At 40.8% G+C, this 14,629-nt stretch overlaps 1 protein-coding gene across 1 annotated transcript in view; it reads left to right on the top strand.

The window, feature by feature from the left end:
• Positions 1 to 14,629, top strand: part of TENM2 (teneurin transmembrane protein 2) — a 463,195-nt gene that overhangs the window by 245,216 nt on the left and 203,350 nt on the right. The window contains exon 6 of the mRNA XM_036847957.1: positions 3,979 to 4,184. Coding sequence (XP_036703852.1) covers positions 3,979 to 4,184 — 206 coding nt within the window. The remainder of the gene's footprint in view (positions 1 to 3,978; positions 4,185 to 14,629) is intronic.

Here is a 14,629-nt window from a genome sequence, read left to right as displayed (position 1 = left end):
TATGTAAATATATACATGCATATTACGTATACACACGATGTCTTTTTTGAAAATCCTTTACTCTGAAAAGAAAGCCATGGAATATTACTCAGCCATAAAAAGAAACGAAATTGAGTTATTTGTAGTGAGGTGGATGGACCTAGAGTCTGTCATACAGAGTGAAGTAAGTCAGAAAGAGAAAAACAAATACCGTATACTAACACATATATATGGAATCTAAAAAGAAAAATGGTTCTGAAGAACCTAGGGGCAGGACAGAAATAAAGATCCAGATGTAGAGAATGAACTTGAGTACACGGGGAGTGGGAAGGGTAAGCTGGGACGAAGTGAGAGAGTGGCATGGACATATATACACTACCAAATGTAAAATAGATAGCTAGTGGGAAGCAGTCGCATAGCACAGGGAGATCAGCTCGGTGCTCTTTGACCACCTAGAGGGGTGGGATAGGGAGGGTGGGAGGGAGACACAAGAGGGAGGAGATGTGGGGATATATGTATACGTATAGCTGATTCACTTTGTTATACAGCAGAAACTAACACACCATTGTAAAGCAGTTATACTCCAACAAAGACGTTTAAAAAAAAAAAGGAAAGCCACACACTTTCCCTTATCATTTTTCATTCTTTTATTTAATTCAATGTAACTAGCATTTATTTTGCTATTATTATGAGCTAGGGACCTTCTTTGTGTACTTCCATTTGTTACTCTCAGCCTATGAGATAGTTATTATTATTGTTCCCATTTTAACAAAAAGAGAATGAAGACCCAGAGAGGTTAAGCAAATTGCTGGCGGTCACACAGCAAGGAAGAACCAGAGCCAGGATTTGAACCCAGTTGTCTGGCTACAAAACCTATACTTGAGCACCCAGGTGCACTGCCTCCCTTGGTGGATGGAACATGAGGAGGGGGGCATCTGAAACCCTGGTGGGGGAGTGTGGCTACTGAGGAGGCAGCCTGTACTCATTGGTGGGAGCAGCTCATTTACTGACGTCAGTGTCCTGAAGTTGGGGTCTACTGAAAGAAGGGGGACCCCACTACTATAAGAACCAAACCCGGACTTCCCTGGTGGTGCAGTGGGTAAGAATCCGCCTGCCAATGCAGGGGACATGGGTTTGAGCCCTGGTCCAGGATGATCCCACGAGCCACGGAGCAACTAAGCCCATGAGCCACAACTACTGAGCCTGCACGCCTAGAGCCCGCGAGCCACAACTACTGAAGCCCGAGCGCTTAGAGCCCGTGCTCCGCAACAAGAGAAGCCCACGCAATAAGAAGCCCGCGCACCGCAACAAAGAGTAGCCCCCGCTCACCGCAACTAGAGAAAGCCCACACGCAGCAACAAAGACCCAACGCAGCTAAAAATAAATAAATTTATTAAAAAAAAAAAAAAGAACCAAACCCCTGAGGCTCCTTGTCGGAATTTCTCCAGCGCAGCCGCTCTCTGGAAGCCTCTTCGCCACCTCTGGCGTCCTCATTTGGTTTGACATTATCAAAATCCGTTTAAGTTTCAACAGCAGATTAGCGGGCTCATGGGTGCCGATTCCCTGCTTCTTTTTCATAGCCTGTCATTAACCCAGCAACCCCTGAAAGCCCAACAGACATGAAGGAAAGCTCATTTTATTAAGTTTAAAGATGAGTGATTTCTTTAGAATTCTTTTTTATTTTCAGTGCATTTCTTTAACTTGTTGCTACACTGTGATTGCTGGGGTTACCTTTGGTCTCTATTCGAGACTCCTAAACTATTCTTCCCCAGGGTTGGTTTTTTTTTTCCCACAGCTCTTCCTTACTGCATCCTTTTTGTTGTATCCTTTCCTCCAAAAAGCCTTAATTTGGCGGGGAGAGGAGCCCGTCCAAAGCAGCATTTTTAAATAACAAATTCGTTTTTAATTTATAATAATCAGAGCTTCTGATCAACTGGTGATAACAAGTGGTTCCCCCTGGGTATGTCATTATGTCAGCAAAATAAACAATATGCTTTTGAGGCTTAGAGCCTTACCGATAATAATAAATCATGATAGCTAGTTTTTATTTAGTGCTTACTTTGTGCCAAAAATTAGTCGAAGATCTTTGCATGGATTCACGCATTAAATCCTCTTAACAATGCTATGAAATAAATAATAATAGTGTCCCAATTCTACAAGGGAGGGAACTGAGGCACAGAGAATGGATACACTTTACCAAGTATCGAAGCTGGGATTTGAACCAAGGCAGTCTCAGCCCAGAGTCTCTGCTCTTACATGCTATGCAGTATTCCTCCCCTACAGGAAAGTATTTCATATCTGATAGGCAACATAAAAATGTTTGAGGAGCAAACCATCTAGTCTCCATCTAAAGAGCTGACCCACAAAGGATTACTACTTTCTTTTCTTCCTAACAATGTTTTGTGATGGAAGCTTCCAAACTTCCTGTAGGAGCCTGTTCCCTATTCTAGAGGTCAAGGGTTTCTTCTTAAGGTCCAAAGCAGCGTGTCTTCTACTTTATTTTAAGCCCCTCTTTACTTTCTATTTGATCCACTATTGAACTAAATACGGGGAAAAAAATAACTTTACACCCTGAAGTCACTCTGTGGTTTTTCTTTTATAATTTAGATATGGAAAACCTTTAGGGATCCAAGAATGTCACCTCTCCATTTTCCAGAATGAGAAACTGGCACCAAGGTCATTTACGAGTATTGTCTTGATGCAGTGGCCAGATGGTAACAGAGCCAGGTCAGCTAAGTCAGAATGCCTCACTAACCTTTCATGTTAGTCTTCTGCAACATTATGATCTCTCTTGACCATCCAAACCTTTTGCAATGGATTGTGGCCAAATACAGATGAATATATTCAGAAGAGTCCGTCCATTACAGAATGCCGGAGGGAGCTTGCTTCCCATCCTTTGCCCACGAGACTGAAGAAGTTTTAGATCCACAAGGCCACCAAAGTGATCAGTCAAAAAATGAAAAGACCCTCAAAACCAAAATGTCTTCAATTCTTTCTGTATTTGGTTTCAACTGGTTTAGAAGTTCTCAAGATGATAGGAGATTGTGGTTTTATATTTCCTTTCAAGTTCAGAATCCATTTGAAGGAATCACAAACGGCCTATGTAAAACTAGCTTCCATCAAGGTTTTGTTCCCATTTTAGAGATGATGATAATGAGGCTCTGAGAGATCAGTTAACTTTTCTTGGGCAACTACTAGTAACTCCCAGCTTTTTCTTAATTCTGTATTCATAAAGCCACCCTCCGAAGTGTAGGAGACCCTGGCTAGTTCGTTGTTATTAAGAAACCCTCTTTTAAAATAGGAATTTCTGGAACTCCTATTATTAAAGTTCTGAAGGTTGCTGAGTATGGGCAACCAGTGGTTTCTATATAAGTGATTTCAAATAATGCAACAGAGATGCACCAGTGTTACGGTGAGAGGGGTGTGGTTTCCACACGGTTCTTAAGTCCCTCCTCTTAAGCGAGGAAGGGGTGACAGCCAATGTTGGGTCAGCCTTAGAGCAAGTCAACATTTTCTGTTGAGTTATTTTATTTATTTTGGACTGATGTTTGTTCACTGCTGGCTCTTTTTTATTAATTTATGAGAATGTCAGAGTATATTGGACTTGTTTGTGGCAGGAAAGAATAATTAACAGCTGCAAGAATTAAATCTGGTGCCAAATTAATATCACTTTCCCCTTCCCTACTGATCATTTTACATCCCAGTCACATTTGGAGTTTACATGTACTTATCAAACTCCAGCTCTTATGATAGTTGATCAATAAAGAGTAATCTCAGAATTTTAGCAAGCACTGTGCCGATATTTCAGATGCCCTGGGGTATGAGTTTCTAGGATTATTATTTAAAACCTAGATATTTTAAGTTGTGACCTAAAGAGAAATTTGCCATGGGTTTCACCTTCATATTTTTTGTTAAATACTGGCACATAATCAAACAGAAATGTAGAGCCAACTAATGTGTACACATGTCACGGACTTGATGTCAATTCCTATTTTCCAGTGCCCTGGTCCTTGAAGAACAGCAGCATAGACAGCGGCGAAGCAGAAGTTGGTCGGCGGGTGACCCAAGAAGTCCCACCTGGCGTGTTTTGGAGATCACAGATTCACATCAGTCAACCCCAGTTCTTAAAGTTCAATATCTCCCTCGGGAAGGATGCTCTCTTCGGTGTTTACATAAGAAGAGGACTTCCACCATCTCATGCCCAGGTAGGAACATGCTTGATATAGCCATGAGTTTAAAAAAAAAAAAAAAAAAAATACCACTTCACACCCACTAGGATGGCTATAACTAAAGGATGGAGAATAACAATTGGAACCCTCCTACATGGTTTGTGGGAATGTAAAACGGAGGGCCACTGTGGAAAAGAATTCAATAGTTCTTCCAAAAGTTAAACAAAGCATTACAGTATGATCCAGCAGTTCCACTACTAGGTGTATTCCTACAGAGAATTGAGAACTTTATTTCTCATTTAAAAATATGCACAAATGTTCATAGCAGTGTTTATTCATAATAGCCCCAAAGTGGAAACAACCCAAATGTCCATCAACTAATGAATGGAGAAACAAAATGTGATCTATCCCTACCATGGGATATTATGCAAACATAAAAGGGAATGAAATTTTTTTTTTTAAAAAAAGGGAATGAAATATTGTTACATGCTACAACATGGATGAATCTTGAAAACGTTATGCTAAATGAAAGAAGCCAGATACAAAAGGCTACATATCGTATGATTCCATTTATATTGTCTGGAATAGGCAAATCCTTAGAGACAAAAAAGGAGATTAGTGATTGCCAGGGGAGTGGGAGGAAAGAATTGGGACTGACTGCTAATACCTTTGGGGTTTCTTTTCGGGGTGATGTAAATGCTCTGAAATTAGATAGCGGTGATGGTTGCACAACATAGTGAATATACTAAAAACTACCAAATTGTAAAATGGTGAAATTTATGTTATGGGAACTATTTCTCAGAAAAAGAAAATGGTTACCTCCCCACCTGATGAAGTCACCTTTGCCAGACCTTTGCTAATCCTTGGGTACTTTTTGTTCAAGGATTCTAGTTATTTGTTAAAACATCACTAGGAGACATCCCACTGTGTTTGAAAAGAGTGATGTAACATTAACCAAAATTCAGCAACCATTTCTCTGTGGCTTCCCTGTTCTTCCCGGTACTAAGTGCCTTGGGAAGTGCTTGACACTGCAAAAGTGAGATTATTCCCAGTGTTGGGAATGAAAAGATTAGATTATATTATGGATTTCATTGTTTTTCTTCTCATCCCTCCTTTAATTTTTCCTGGTAGAGATTTTCTTATACATCCCACTTGGGATAAATTAACCCTCATCTAGTTTGGTTTTCTTTTCCAATAAGAATTGTATATCCCAAGGAAAACCAAGTAGTGTTTTCCCGCCTCATTTGCTTTCAAATCCAGCAAGTATATAAAGAGGTACATTAGGAAAATACACCAGTGGAGGGAAAAACACCCTTAACCACCCATTATATCCAGTCAAAGCTGACTTTTTTAAACATGTGTTGGAAAGGTATTGATCCAGAAAATTCAATTGGAAGAATTTAAAGCTTTAAACCCATTGGCACATGCAAAGCAGTCAGGCCACCATTTCTTTGTCTTTAGCTCACAACAGACATTGCTAATCGATGACTGCACTTTTTTCCTCACTAAACTCGGCGCACAGGTACCTCCAAGAGAACCCTAAAGGCAGCCGCCGCCAGTTGACTGGGGTTGGCTCTCAAGACGAAATTTATTTGCAGTCCCATCTTTACAGCCTGAAATGATCGATATAAGGGAGTAAAAGGACTAGTTCTTTTTTGAGCAGGGAGAGCTATGTAGGTTTATATTAGCATACACAGCCCATGCTATAGGGATCAATGTGTAAAGTGGTAATCAATAAGTCCTCCATCCATCCATCCAGAAAAATATTTATTGGTCTAAGCACTGATTATCTAGAGATGAGTTAACATAGCCCATGAGCAAGCAGAACTCCTGTTGCAAAAGTCACATCTGTCCTTTAAAGAGATTCTCATCAAGAGGAAGAGAAGGATTCAGCTAAGAGGAGTCGCTGAGGCATTTCTGTAACTTCTGGCCAGGTGCAGGGTGCTGGTCTGGGAAGTTATGCAAATTGTTAGGGGGTCTCCCTGACCTTCAGGCTCCGCTGTTTCTACTGTAGCATAATGAAAGATTGACAGCAGTGAAATCTGCTTGTTGGCATTATTTGAGTAAGTAGGAACGTGCCTCTGGGCACAGCTGAGCATAACTTCCCTATCAGCCCCTTGGATGCCAGGAGCTTTGCTGGGGAAAAAAACCGCTCCCTCTTGACATTGTTCTGAAGCACTGCTATCCCCCTTCGCTTGCATGCTCTGAGCAGCTGGAATCATGGAAGGGCCAGTGATCATGGCAAGTCAAGTAGGTAACTCTCTGAAACTGAGTGATAGTATACAGCAGGCAGAAACGTACTCTACCCAGGTTGCCCGCTGTTCTGACATTCAGGACTCAAGCCCTCGATGACAATGTCTCTCCTTCTTTTGTGGCTACACCACACCGTCCGTCTCCTGCTAAGCTGGTGATTGTTCTAGTGATCGTCCTCTCAAAATAGCTCCACTCCAGGGACAGCCCCTTCCCATTTCATGGGAAGGGAAATGAATAGGTGTGCACAGAGGGTTGCCGTCCAGCTCCCAGTTTGGGAGTTTAGTGTGCGTCGGAGGGTCAGGTAAGTGAGACAAGGTGCAGATGCTTAGAATGCACAAGACAGGTGCAATACAGGGGCGCTTCTTAAAAAAAGAAAGAGAGGAGATAAACGACTCCCCATGCATTCTCACGATCATTCGCCATCATTACGTGCATTCATGTCCATTTGATGAGCTACGTTTCCTGAAGGACATGGAGCTTAGCCCCTCGCAGTGATAGGTGACTAACTCACGTCTCAAACCATTATAGAATTTCTCATTTCTACTGGCATATCTTATCAAGGAACATAAGTTCTATGGGGATTGGCAGGCTAGCCAAGGTGACTCATTTGAGCTGAAAAGAGAGAAAGAGGAAGAAGTGGGGAGGGGGAGGAATATGAAATTCTCTTGGCTGCATTGCATGAATGGCTATGCTTAAATTTTATTCAGTATCATGCTCTGACCAAGTGCCTACAAGGTTTAGTATCCTTGTCCAAGGATATTAAATACAGGGGAGAATCCTTTCTTACCTGTTTAAATTTCCCAAAGAATCAGAGTCTGTCCCAGTTGACTTTTTGAATGTAGCTTTCTACAGCGATACAGTACAGAGGTAGCGTGGCATAGGGGAGAAAGTCCTGGAGTTAGAAAACTGAGGATGGAGTCCCTGCTACGTGCTAACCAGGTGCCCTCGGACATGTGCCTTAACCTCTCTTAGCCTCAGTTTCCTTGTCTACCTGTGTTCCCTGCCTCACAGTGTTGCTATCATTACACTACCCCTACCACAACAAAGGGAGGATGGGAAAACACTCTGCAAACGGAAGCACAATATAAAGATACGGTACGCTAGTGTTTCATTGTACTTAGAAATCCTGCGTGGCCCTAGTCAATGCTGTCTGTCGATAAGCAATTATGTACATATAGGTTTTTAAAATAAAATTAATTTTCTCATTTTTTTCTTCTTATCAAAGGACAAATTGTTTTCATCACAGAAAAACTTTAAAAGCGCAGAAAAACAAAAGGAAGTAAAAACACCCGTAATTGGAAGCAGTCCCCTTTTGCTAAATATTTATATAGTGTTTTTGGTATAGTAAAAGATATCGGTGGCAGTTTAAAAACAAAAAACAAAAAAACTCAGCGTCTCAGTGGCTTAAAGCAACAGAGGCTATTTCTTGTTTATATCAGTGGTTCTCAACACAGGGCAATTCTGCCCCCACCCCAGAGGCATTCTGCAGTGTCTGGAAATATTTTTGGTTGTCACCCTGGGGAGAGGTTGCTCCTGGCAGGCAGTGGCAGGTGGGTTGCTGCCAAACACGTGCAGGAGAACTCCCCACAACAAGGAGTTGTCCAACCCAAAATGGCACACGTGTTGAGGTTGGGAACATCCTACTTCACGTGTTCACTTTGGGTGATATTGGGCTTTGCTCAATGTCAGTCTCATTCAAGGGCACGGACCTGTGGAACCTCCACTGTTAGGAACATAACTAGTACCCCATCGCAAAGGAAGGAGAAGATGGTGAGTTATGCACCAGTCCCTAAAGACTTCTGCTTGGAAATGTCACATATCATTTAAGCCCTTCTCATATGGACCAAAGCAAGTCAGATCCTAACTTCCATGGAGCTGGAATTACAGTCCTCTGAGGTTCCTGGGTGGAGGGGCACCAGATATCCCAATGAAAGGCCCTTATGACTTACGATAAAATGTTGGGAGACCTGTCCTCATGGCTAGTCTTTGTGTACACCCTTAGTTCTTTTCCTGAAAGTAACCCTTAAGGATTTTATACTAATTGCCAAATTTTCGTTCTGAAAGTCTATACCAATTACCCTCCCTACTCTGCTGCCCACCAGCAGCAGTAAGTGCCCATATTATTTACTTGAACTCTTGCATAAACTGGATATCATTGTTTAATCCTTGTCTGTTAGAAAGGTAGATATCCCATTGTCTTTTTTTTTTTTTTTTTAGAAATTCACGTTCTTTTATTTATTTATTTATTTATTTATGACTGTGTTGAGTCTTTGTTTCTGTGCGAGGGCTTTCTCCAGTTGCGGCAAGTGGGGACCACTCTTCATCGCGGTGCGCGGGCCTCTCACTGTCGCAGCCTCTCTTGTTTCGGAGCACAGGCTCCAGACGCGCAGGCTCAGTAGTTGTGGCTCACGGGCCCAGTTGCTCCGTGGCATGTGGGATCTTCCCAGACCAGGGCTCGAACCCGTGTGCCCTGCATTGGCAGGCAGACTCTCAACCACTGCGCCACCAGGGAAGCCCCCCATTGTCTTTTAAATGCAGCATTTTGGTACCCTGCATTCCATTTTTTTAAGACCTAGACAAAAAAAAGTTGATCTAAGCCATTGTCAAGCTACCAACTCGAATTCTTATGGGGCTGGTAGCCTCGTCCATCTTGCCGAGTATTTGAAATCCTACAAACTGTGTCAGGTTTGCTTGAGCCCAGTTCTAGAAGGGAAACAGGTGAGACTTAAAGATCATCATCATCATCATCATCTGACCTGGCCACAGTGCTAGGGATCAAAGGAAATCTCAGAAGCTGTTGATGCAAGTGAGCGTCTTGGTGGTTAAGGCAGGGAGCAGGTATACTTGACAGTTCATCACTGATTGCTACTGATATGTCAAGCCAAGTAAAATCCTGCGTGAGAACAAGTCAATAATCGGCAAATTAGGTACATGATTAACCGAGCCAACAAGATGCAGTTAACGCTGGGGAGGTCTGCCGGGACTTCACCTTCTCCCCAATCCTGTTTAGCAAGTATTAAAAACGCCTGTTTCATCACTCAGACTGATGGAGCCATGAGTCCAGTTACTTCCAGAGGCAACTTGAACGTGTGGGGTGGGCTTACAGCTCCAGCTGTAAGGGTTGATTAGAGGGAGGTAGTAGGGATTAAATGACGCTAAGATAGAAGCAGACACAGTCAACCCCAGTGCTTTACTCTGAGGTGTGTCTGTGGGACGGGAAGCAAAACTATCCACACATTCATTGAACAATAGAAGGGAACGATTTAAGAGACCACAAATTGTCCCATGATCATACCAAATAAATGCAAATATGGCAGATCGAGCATGTGCAGACCAAGATCAAATGAGCTGAGCAAACATTCCTATTGTCCTCAACAGCAGAATTCCCCTAAGTGACATTTTTTCAAAGCAAATTTATAAATAGCGATGAGTGGGGTTAGCTGTTTACCAGCTTGGTTTATCCCTTTCCAATTCAGAGCCTTATTTGAAAATGAATTCCCTCTTTCCTTGTCCCCTTCTCTCTTGCCCAAGCAAGTCAACTGCACGCAGTTTCCATTAGAGGTGGAAGTAACTGGATCCCTGGGTCACTGGGACGCCCACGTGTTCTGAGCAGCCTGATTCTGTCCCTGTGCCCCTGTCCAGTGCCCATGATCCAGGCAGACAGGCTCTCCTTGGACTTCACTCTTCCTGCAGAGCTGTGTTCTGGGATCTTGGTGGGGAGAGAATACCAGGGTTTGGCTGTCAGCTTGCATAGCCCACCACATAGCATTTTAATTTCATTTTGGAGGGAGGCATATTTTTACAGGCATGTTTTTCAGACCCTTCCTTTCCAAAAGAGCTTGAGGTATGGAGAAAGAGTTTGTGAAACCAAGAGAAACTTGGTTTCTTCTGTATTGGACTAAAAGTGCTTTTGGAAAGGTCTTTCTCAGGATACCCCTTGTGATGATCTGGTAGCCTCCTGACAGGAATGGAAACTGCCAGTTAAATCAGTGGGTACCCTCCTGGGCAGTCACCAAGCAGGAAAAATCTCAAAAGATGCTTGAGTTTTACAAGGGACCTGGTATTGAGGGGGATGCACGGGGAGGGCACGTTGAATGTTTTTCAAAAAAGTCAATTATTGAGAACATGGAACTTGGGGAGAAAGACAGAAACAGAGAAAGCAGGGATGAGTAAGAGGGGGCAGCACCAAACCACGTATTTTGACTGAGCAGAGTCTCAGAGGTGCTGTAATTCAAGAGTTTCTTCTAGACAAAGACCTTAATCTTCAAGTGAAATCTTCTGTAGAACCCCATATATAAAACAAATCAATGTGACAGTTTTATTAGTGTAAGCATGGTTTATAATTTAAATCCATATTTATTATTGTAATGTTTTGATCTCTGTATACATATGTTTATTGTATGTTTGTATATATATATATATGTTTATATGTGTGTGTGTAACTGTGTATACAGATAGAGACAGAGACACAGAGAGAGAAACTAAACTCATGAGGTTGGTTACCCGTAGGAATAGGTGAGGAGAACAGGACTGAGAATTAGGTTTAAAAGGTACTTGTTCGGTGGGGCGGTGGAATGTGTGGTGAAGGTGGGATAAACTGGGAGATTGGGATTGACATATATACACTAATATGTATAAAATAGATAACTAATAAGAACCTACTATATAAAAAAATAAAATAAAATTTCCTGAAACATCATCTGCCTGCCACACCCTAGAATGAAAAGTAAATTCTGTGTATTCCCTCCTGTCAAAAAAAAAACAAGTACTTGTTTTTATCCATAATAAAACAATAAAGGTAAGGCAAGCCCTTCCCCATCTCTAAGACACACGCATGCTCACACACGTACAAAGACTGAAAATAAATATGACACAGTGCTAACATTTATTCATTTGAGTGGTTGAAATATGGGTAATTTGTCACCATATTCTTTATACTTTTCTTAATTTTAGTAATCTCTGTCTTTAAGAAAAGTAGGTCTGTGACAAGCTTGAGTTCTATTTTGAGTAAAACAAGCATTAAGAGGTTATAGATGATGACTCTAATCTTATACCACTCTCAGGATTCAATTTATTTATGTACTTTGTTTCGTCTGCACAGTTTTGAGAAAAATCACAGTGAATATATATAAGCAGTTGCAAAGAGCAACTGTATTTTCTTTCATCATTTCCCTTACAGGCTCTGGCTAGCCTTCAATTAAATTGATCCACAAGCTTGAAGGAGGAGAGATAGAAAATAATCATTTCAAGGTTAAATCACTTAAAATATCTACTCACATCCCTTGCCTTAGATACAGAAGTAGAGAGGTTGCACCCCAAACTTAAAATAAGCTGTGAAACTCTTTATTAAAAAAACAAAACAAAACACCATTCTGGAACATGCTACATGTTCTTTTTTTTTTAATTGAAGTATAGTCGTGTACAATATTATATAAGTTACAGGTTACAATATAGTGATTCACAATTTTTAAAGGTTGTACTCTATTTATAGTTATTAGAAAATATTGGCTATATTCCCCACGTTGTACAATATATCCTTGTAGCTTATTTTATACCTAATAGTTTGTACCCCTTACTCCTCTACCCCTATATTTCCCCTCCCCTCTTCCCTCTCTCCACTGGTGACTACCAGTTTGTTGTCTATATCTGTGAGTCTGCTTCTTTTTTGTTATAGTCACTAGTTTGTTATATTTTTTAGGTTCCACATATAAGTGATATCATACATTATTTGGCTTTCTCTGTCTGACTTACTTCATTTAGCATAATGCCCTCCAAGTCCATCCATGTAGCTGCAAATGTCAAATTTTCATTCTTTTGTATGGCTGAGTAGTATTCCATTGTGTATATACACCGCATCTTCTTTATCCGTTCATCTGTTGATGGACACTTAGGTTGCTTCTATATCCTGGCTACTGTAAATAGTGCTAATGTGAACATTGGGGTGCAGTTACATGTTCATTTGAAACTGCATTCCTGGTTTAACATCCTGACATGAACTTGAACCTCTGCTCTGCCTGGCATTTGCTTGAACAGGATCCACCAGCGCAGTTGCTTATACAACCTTATCTGAGCAGACACACATCAGGTGGATTCAAAGAAAGCCCAGTGCAGATCTTGAAGTTTTCTAATAAACAGCAGAGTAGCAGAAGTTCAGATCTGTGTTCAGAGATATTTAGAAAAGCTTTATTCCAAGATCTTCACAAAAATTAACAGCTTTTAAAATGTTCATTGAATCCCCTCTCAGTACAGATGTTTGTAGGGAAGCCAAAGTTATTAGAAGACAAAAATTACTATTAATCATCTGATCTCTTATAAAAATGTTCTCCACTCAGAGATCCCTCCCCATTTAACACTAGTTATAATAATAATAGTCAGCAGTATTTGAGGGCTCCAATGTGCCAAGGACTGTTTCACATGAATTATTTTATCTTCACAACAACCCTGTGAGGTAGGCACCATTAGGAGCAGCCCCATTTTACAGACGAAAGAACTGAGGCAGAGTTTAGGGTCACAAAGCTGGTATGCACTGAACACAGCAGACTGGCACCTCCTTTTTCTCCTCTCTGCCGGCAGTCATTTCCAGGAACATCCTGCAGTACAATGTCAACATGAGTGCTGACAGAGTAAAATTACAACTCAAGCCCAAGACGAGAATTTCATTAAGTCAACGAAAGTGATGCTGGAGATTTGCCTCTAAGTGCCCGGGGAAGCCTTGGTAAATGCAGATCTGGTTGAGGTAGCACAGTTAAATACTGTGGCAGAGAGAAGTGACAAGGAAGGTGACAAGATCAGCACTTCCAAGAGGGCGGTTATAATATCATAAAGAGAGGTCCTGGAAAATTTGATGGAGACATCCAGTATGTTTACATTTGATTGTGTTGCGCCAGTCAAGCTACAGTGATGCTGCATTGTTCTCAAGTATTTCATCAACTCTAAGATACACACAATGCTCATCTTTTGACATCTCTGAAAACAGGATGCATTTTGCAATCAATGAAGTGGAGGGACAGTGAAATGTTTGGTGTCGCATGTTTGTGTACGTAGGAAAGCTCAGTGTTCATTCTAAAAATTAGAGCGTAGTTGCAGGTATAACCTGAATATTCCTAGATATCAGATAAAAAATACTTTCATAATTACAGTTTTACTTTTCAAGGTAAATTCCGAATAAGTCAATGTTAAGAGCATCCATTTTAAGTGGCCTTTTATTAATTCCAAATATCCTCAGATAACTAGATCCTACTGTATATGTCAAGTCAGGGAGGGTATTTAAATATAATTTTTAAAATATATAAATACACAAAAATAAAGTTTAAATAAACATTCTGTGGAATGCCTATGCAGCTGTTCCAGACATGGACAAGCGTGGGCGTAAGGGTGTGGACCAGTCCAGACTGCCTGATCTTGAATTTTAACTTCCAGTATTTCCAAGCTGTGTGACCTTGGGCAAGTCCCTCAGCCTCTCTGTGCCCTGATTACTTCATCTATAAGATGGAGATAATAATATTATACATTCATAGCATTGTTGTAAGATGTAAGTGCTTTATAAAGCACTTACAACTGGGCTGGCACAAAGAAATGGTATAAGTTTTCATCATGTTTTTCAAAGCATCCATAATGCAAACCCCACAAGCCCCCAAACAAACAAAACAAAACAAATTCCAACTGTTTTATTAAAAGATAACTTTTATTTGTGGTTTTTTCATTGTAAGAAGAATTTATGACAATGATAGGAAAAATAGAAAACATTAACACTTTTAGTATATTTTCTGTTCACATACAGGAATCATTTTTACAAATATAGGATCATACCATACATACCCTTTTTACCCTGATTCTTTGCATAATGATAAGTAGGGAACAACTTTCTAAATTTGAATATTCTTCCATAAACTCATTTTAAATGCCTCAAAAATAACTCATTCTATAGATTAAAAATTTTTTTAACATCTTTATTGGAGTATAATTGCTTTACAATGTTGTGTTAGTTTCTGCTGTATAACAAAGTGAATCAGCTATATGTATACATATATCCCCATATCCCCTCCCTCTTGCGTCTCCCTCCCACCCTCCCTATCCCACCCCTCTAGGTGGTCACAAAGCACCGAGCTGATCTCCCTGTGCTATGCGGCTGCTTCCCACTAGCTATCTATTTTACATTTGGTAGTGTATATATGTCCATGCCACTCTCTCACTTCATCCCAGCTTACCTTTCCCCCTCCCCATATCCT

This window comes from Balaenoptera musculus, chromosome 3, assembly GCF_009873245.2.
Source record: "Balaenoptera musculus isolate JJ_BM4_2016_0621 chromosome 3, mBalMus1.pri.v3, whole genome shotgun sequence".
Classification (NCBI taxonomy): Eukaryota; Metazoa; Chordata; class Mammalia; order Artiodactyla; family Balaenopteridae; genus Balaenoptera; species Balaenoptera musculus.
This window is presented reverse-complemented; position numbering and strand designations above follow the sequence as displayed.